Source organism: Alexandromys fortis, unplaced genomic scaffold, assembly GCF_014885135.2.
Source record: "Alexandromys fortis isolate MF-2015 unplaced genomic scaffold, M_Fortis_MF-2015_v1.1 scaffold_58, whole genome shotgun sequence".
In the NCBI taxonomy this organism is placed as follows: Eukaryota; Metazoa; Chordata; class Mammalia; order Rodentia; family Cricetidae; genus Alexandromys; species Alexandromys fortis.
The window spans coordinates 6,490,109-6,496,210 of NW_026067940.1; the positions used below are offsets into that span (position 1 = coordinate 6,490,109).

General features: G+C 52.3%; 1 protein-coding gene across 5 annotated transcripts in view; it reads left to right on the plus strand.

Moving 5' to 3' along the window:
- Tmcc2 (transmembrane and coiled-coil domain family 2) overlaps positions 1-5,494 on the plus strand; it is a 38,151-nt gene extending 32,657 nt beyond the window's left edge. For all 5 annotated transcript variants that reach the window (XM_050147742.1, XM_050147743.1, XM_050147744.1 and 2 more), the window contains 3 exons: positions 430-1,370; positions 2,750-2,885; positions 3,972-5,494. In XM_050147742.1, coding sequence (XP_050003699.1) covers positions 430-1,370; positions 2,750-2,885; positions 3,972-4,283 — 1,389 coding nt within the window. In that variant the 3' untranslated portion in view covers positions 4,284-5,494. The remainder of the gene's footprint in view (positions 1-429; positions 1,371-2,749; positions 2,886-3,971) is intronic.
- Positions 5,495-6,102: the final 608 nt, after the last annotated feature.

The window sequence follows — 6,102 nt, forward strand, 5'->3', positions numbered from 1 at the left end:
GCTGTGTTAGTGAAGACGGGGTGCGAGGCTGGAAGGCACGGGCCTACAAGTGGGCTTTCATAGCTCCGAAGGAGACGCATGGTCAGACAAGAGCCTAATTAAGAGATCGAATCCAGAGAGACAGCTGAGCCCATCTCTGGCCTCAGGGCCGCAGGGTCTGTCTTTTCATAGTGGTGTGTCCCCAAGTTACTTGCTAGAACACCCTGCTCCAAAGGCAAAGTAGATGTGCCTAGATTTCATTTCAGAGAGAAAGCTCTTCATAAGGGTAATGCTGGCCTGCAGCTGTGGGACCTGCTGTAGCAGCTTAGGCTCTTCCTTCATCCTGCATCTGTTGACCAGGTGGAGAAGCCACACCCAAGGGTGGCCGGGGCTACACTGACAACCCTGCTGAGCTCCCTCCCGTGTCTCACCATTGGTTCTCCTCCCCAGGGTGACAAGGGAGATCTTGTGGCCCTGAGCCTCCCCTCTGGCCCTGGCCATGGTGACACTGATGGCCCCATCAGTCTGGACGTGCCAGATGGAGCGCCCGACCCCCAGCGGACTAAAGCTGCCATTGACCACCTGCACCAGAAGATCCTGAAGATCACCGAGCAGATCAAGATCGAGCAGGAGGCACGGGATGATAACGTGGCGGAGTACCTGAAGCTGGCCAACAATGCGGACAAGCAGCAGGTGTCGCGCATCAAGCAGGTGTTTGAGAAGAAGAATCAAAAGTCGGCCCAGACCATCGCCCAGCTGCACAAGAAGCTAGAGCAATACCGCCGGCGTCTGAAGGAGATAGAGCAGAATGGGCCCTCGCGACAGCCCAAAGATGTGCTACGTGATATGCAGCAAGGGCTGAAGGATGTGGGCGCCAACATGCGTGCTGGCATCAGTGGCTTCGGGGGTGGCGTGGTGGAGGGTGTAAAAGGCAGTCTCTCTGGCCTCTCGCAAGCTACCCATACTGCAGTGGTGTCCAAGCCCCGGGAGTTCGCCTGCCTCATTCGCAACAAGTTCGGCAGTGCCGACAACATTGCCCACCTGAAGGACCCTATGGAAGATGGGCCCCCCGAAGAGGCAGCCCGGGCACTGAGTGGCAGTGCCACGTTAGTGTCCAGCCCCAAGTACGGCAGTGACGATGAGTGTTCCAGCGCCAGTGCCAGCTCGGCTGGGGCGGGCAGCAACTCTGGGGCTGGGCCGGGAGGTGCACTGGGGAGCCCTAGATCCAACACTCTTTATGGTGCCCCTGGAAATCTGGACACTCTGCTGGAGGAGCTGCGGGACATCAAGCAGGGCCAGTCTCACCTGGAGGACTCCATGGAGGACTTGAAGACTCAGCTGCAGAGGGACTACACCTACATGACACAGTGCCTGCAAGAAGAGCGCTACAGGTGGGTACCTCTTGGCTTCCCAGCTGCGGGTGGGCCCAGTGGGAAAGGAAGGAAGCTGTTCTGAGCTTTGGAGGCCACTGGAGAAGCATCCAGAAGGGTCTTGCCATGCCAGGAGGAACCCCTGAGGAGCTTTCTCCAGACTGGAACAGGGGTCACTAGATCTCTGGAACAAAGGTTCTGACGGGCTCAGGATACTTTAGGTCAGTGGTTCTCAACGTTCCTCACACTGTGACACTTTAGTACAGTTCCTCATGTTGTGGTGACCCCAACTGTAACATTATTTTCATTGCTTCTTCATAACTTTAATTTTTCCACTGTTACAAATTATTGTAACAGTAAATTATTATTATTGTAAAGTAAATAACTAATATGCAGAATATCTGATATGTAACAACCGTGAAAAGGTCGTTCGACCCCCAAGTTGAGCATCACTGCTTTGGGGTGTTATGTGCTTAACTCACACAAGGGAGACTAAGATGAGAGCCAGCACCAGGTGTGATCTTCTGGAGACTCTGGTTCAGAAAGAACCTTGGAGGCAGCTACCTAGGTTCAAATCCCAGATCTTCCTTATATTGGAGTAACTTAACTGAGCAGCTCACACTCTACACTGTTTTCCTGTCTGTGAAGTGAGGGTAATGCTGACCTGACCTTAGGGAGTGGTCATAAAGAGAAAATGAGTGGACTAGGTGTGATGGCACTTGCCCTTAATCCCAGCACTTAGGAAGCAGAGGCAGTCAGATCTCTGTGAGTTCTAGGCCAGTCAGAGCTACATTGTATACATTGTATTACTGTTAAAAAAAAAAAACTGAGTGAGTCAACCTGTAAATGTGAAGTGGAGATAGATGGACAGTTGGAATGTCTAGGGGGTTCCCGAGGTCAAGAATGGGCTGGAGTTTGGTCCTTCCCCTGCCTCCCTCCCTCTCTCTCAGGGATTTGGGGGACCTTTTTCCTTAGCACTTCTTCTTTCTAGATGATGGCTTGTAAAACTGAGGGGAACCCCATCTAAAGCCAGCCACCCTCACTCTATAGCCATCTTTGGTTACTTGGTGCTTTTCAGAGCAGGGATCACATTCTCTATACTTCCGGGTCCCTGCTACCCACAAAGCATCTTAGAGTTTAGAGCTGGGTTAGAGTCACTCGGTCCTTAACTCCCCATCATGAGCCATGCGATCCCAGACAGGTTCTCATTCTCCCCACCTGTCGATACTGTCTGGTGAGGCTGCAGTGCTGGGCCATGCTTACCACAGGGCTGGCACAGAGGAGAGCGATGCTCTCAACCAGGTTAAGATGAGGGCAGGACTGGACACATGAGTGGGCTGCATGTCACTACCGACAGAGTGGTTTGTAAGAAGTGCTGTCACCTCCTCTTTCCCTACCAGGTATGAGAGGCTGGAGGAGCAACTGAATGACCTAACTGAGCTCCACCAGAATGAGATGACCAACCTAAAGCAGGAGCTAGCCAGCATGGAGGAAAAGGTGGCCTACCAGTCCTACGAGAGAGCCAGAGACATCCAGGTATGGCCCAGGATGTGTGGATAGAACTGTAGACACAGGGTACAGCTGACAGCATTGGGGTGGACCTATCACATAAGGCATGATGAGCAGAGGTTTATCTAAAGCATGGAGGAAAAGGTGGCCTACCAGTCCTATGAGAGAGCCTGAGACATCCAGGTATGGCCCGGGCCTCTCTGGGGATGTCCTGATGTGTGGATAGAGCCGTAGGCCCAGGGTACAGGTGACAGCATTGGGGTGGACCTATCACACAGGGCGTTTATCCATAAATGATGGGCAGAGGTTTATCCATAGGGCAGATAGGTCAGGATGCAGAAGAAGGCAGTGTTGCTGGGGTAGAGATAAGAACAAGGTAAGTCCTTGGCCAAGTGTATGCGTTATGCAAAGGCAAACTGGTAGGCAAGGGCCAATTATGGTTGCCACATCTTTGGTATCAGATTTACAAATGAATTCATTGTTATTCCTGGGCATTTGCCTGCCTCAATATGGAGCTGGAATCAATAAGCAAGACTTCTGCTTCCTTACGTCCTCCTCAGACAGTCGTCAGTCAAGAGTTCTGTCCCCAATTGTAGAAGTGCCCTTCTTGGCTCTGAAGAGGGGCTCTATGTTACCACCTTGGTACAGTGGCATATTAGTGTATTCTTTGCTGTAGCAAATGTGTAAGGTTGAATAATCTGTAAAGAGAAAAGATCCACCCAGCTCTCCCCTCTGGAGACCTAAGAGGATGTCATCCTGACTTTGGAGCTGGTAAAGACCGCATTGCTATAGTCCCCAAAGACAGGGACTGTATAGGAGAGTCACACAGTGAGGCAGGAAGCCAGAGAGATTTGGGGGTCAGACTCTCTCTCATAGGCTCTAATTCTTTACATTACACACACACACACACACACACACACACACACACACACACACACACACACACACAAAGGTTCTGCAACCCTAGCATTGCCATGATAGAAACCAATCTTCCAGCTCACAAACCCTTGGAGATCACATAAAAGCCCTATGGGGATAAGAACAGGCAGACTGGGCTCAGTCTAGGATCTCACCCACCCTGAGCTCCCATACACCACCCTCTGTCCCCTGCAGGAGGCCGTGGAGTCCTGTCTGACTCGGGTCACCAAGCTGGAGCTGCAGCAGCAGCAGCAGCAAGTGGTGCAGTTAGAAGGTGTGGAGAACGCCAACGCACGCGCTCTGCTGGGCAAGTTCATCAACGTGATCCTGGCACTCATGGCCGTGCTGCTGGTGTTTGTGTCCACCATTGCCAACTTCATCACGCCCCTCATGAAGACACGCCTACGTATCACCAGCACCGCCCTCCTGCTCCTCGTCCTCTTCCTCCTCTGGAAGCACTGGGACTCGCTCACCTACCTCCTGGAGCGTGTGCTGCTGCCCAGCTGAGCAGCTGCTATTCCGCACTGTGCTCTCTGGGTTCCACGGGCCACACATCTCCAGGAGGGCCTGGGACTCCTGAGTCCCTTGGATTTTGTCACATGTCCTGTTTGGCCTCTTGCCCAAACTCCCCCTTTGGCAGCTCCTGCCCCTTCTCTGCACTGCATCTGTTTGACACCATCTCTTTTAGCCTGAAGGTTGCTGGGGAGATGGGGGGGGGGGTCGGGGCTGGAGGAAGTGGAGACACTCATGGCCAAATGGAGCAAGGGAGGACACCAGGGCTGCACTGTTTGAATTATTTAGTCACGTGGGACTTTTCTGGGCTGACCTAAGGATGTCCTAGGTCATGAAGGCCCCTAAGATATAAGACCAGTCTCAGTTTCCCTAGGAAAGAGCCCATCCTGGGGGTAGCCATAGTTTCCTCCCACAGAGATGGTCTGTCTGGATATAGCCAGTGGGAGGCTGTGCTGACTGAGTCCAGGAAGGGGAGGGTCCCCAGCCTTGGGACCAGAGGGCAGGCTTGACACAGCCCCCTAGGCGCTCAGCCTGCCCTACCCCTGCTCCTCTCCTCACTGAGCTGATTTGAGACTGGTTTCTGGAGGCTGGGTGAGGTGTGGCTTTGGATTTGTGTTTTCTCTGCCCATCTTTCTCCCTTCACTGGGTGTGCTGTTTTCTGAAAAACAGGCCCAAGTGCCCTGAGCCTCTAACCCAAACCTTTAGGCCTCTGGGATCAAGCTGAGTTCTATTTATTTATTTATTTATTGACTTATTTATTTGTTCCTACCTTTCCCTTGCTTCTGCCCAGCTGGGCTCCAGGGAGAGGACCTGCCCAATCTCCCTCTGCAGCCAGGGCTTATTCTTGGCTCACCACACTCCAGACCATGTACCCTCTGATGTTTCTGGCTGAAAGAAGGGGTACGTGGCCACCCAGCCGGCTCTCCCAAGCAGCCCCACCAGATGGGTGGGAGAACCATGGCCTCTTTTATATATACCTATTTATTTTATACGTGTGTCTTTGTGGGGGAATAGGATGTTTGTTGATTTACTTCTTTAAGGCTCTGGAGTGTTGCATACGATTCTGTACAGCCCAGCCTCCCGTGGGCCCTTCCAAGCACAGTAGAGATTTCTCGGGATGGGAGAGAGGAACCCGTGAAGCAGGAGAAGCAGTGCCTGCCAGCTGTGGTGGACCTTCCTGAGAAATAAATATCCTCTACGTTTTCCAACCATCCTGTCTGGTGTTGATTGGTTAAGCTGTCTCTCTGAAAATCACAGGTTCTCTTTCCCACACTCAAGCATTCCGGGTAGCACAGGCTGAACCTCATCTGTTGGCCTGAATTGTCTTCCTTCAGGAGACAACATCGAATGAGACATATCCACCCTCCAGCCTTGTTCTGAGCAACTTAAGTGAGGTGACTACCGTTACATCTAGCCCAGTTTTGCCAGAGCACTTCCCAGGAAGGATGTGGAGTTAGGACCAGTTGTGGCCACAAGAGGTCAGCAGAGTCCGTACTCCAAAACCTCTTTCAAGCTGCAGTTCCTGGCTTTGTCACTGTGGTCTGGCTGGGGCAGGGAGCACCTGCTTCCCAAGAGCAGTGGTGTGATCCTCCCCATGAAGGTCCAGGGCTTAGTATCTGCCCCATGGTTGGAGCAATCAGTCCTTGCAGCCCCAGAGTGCTTCCTGGCAGGAACTTAGTGGGTACTTACAATAGGACCTTTGAGGAGGATGCAACAAGGAGGGGCTGTGATTAAAAAGAACAAAAACAAACCAAAAAAAAAAAAAAAAAACAGCTGAGAACCTTGAGTCTTGGCCATAACTTGTGCACTGCAA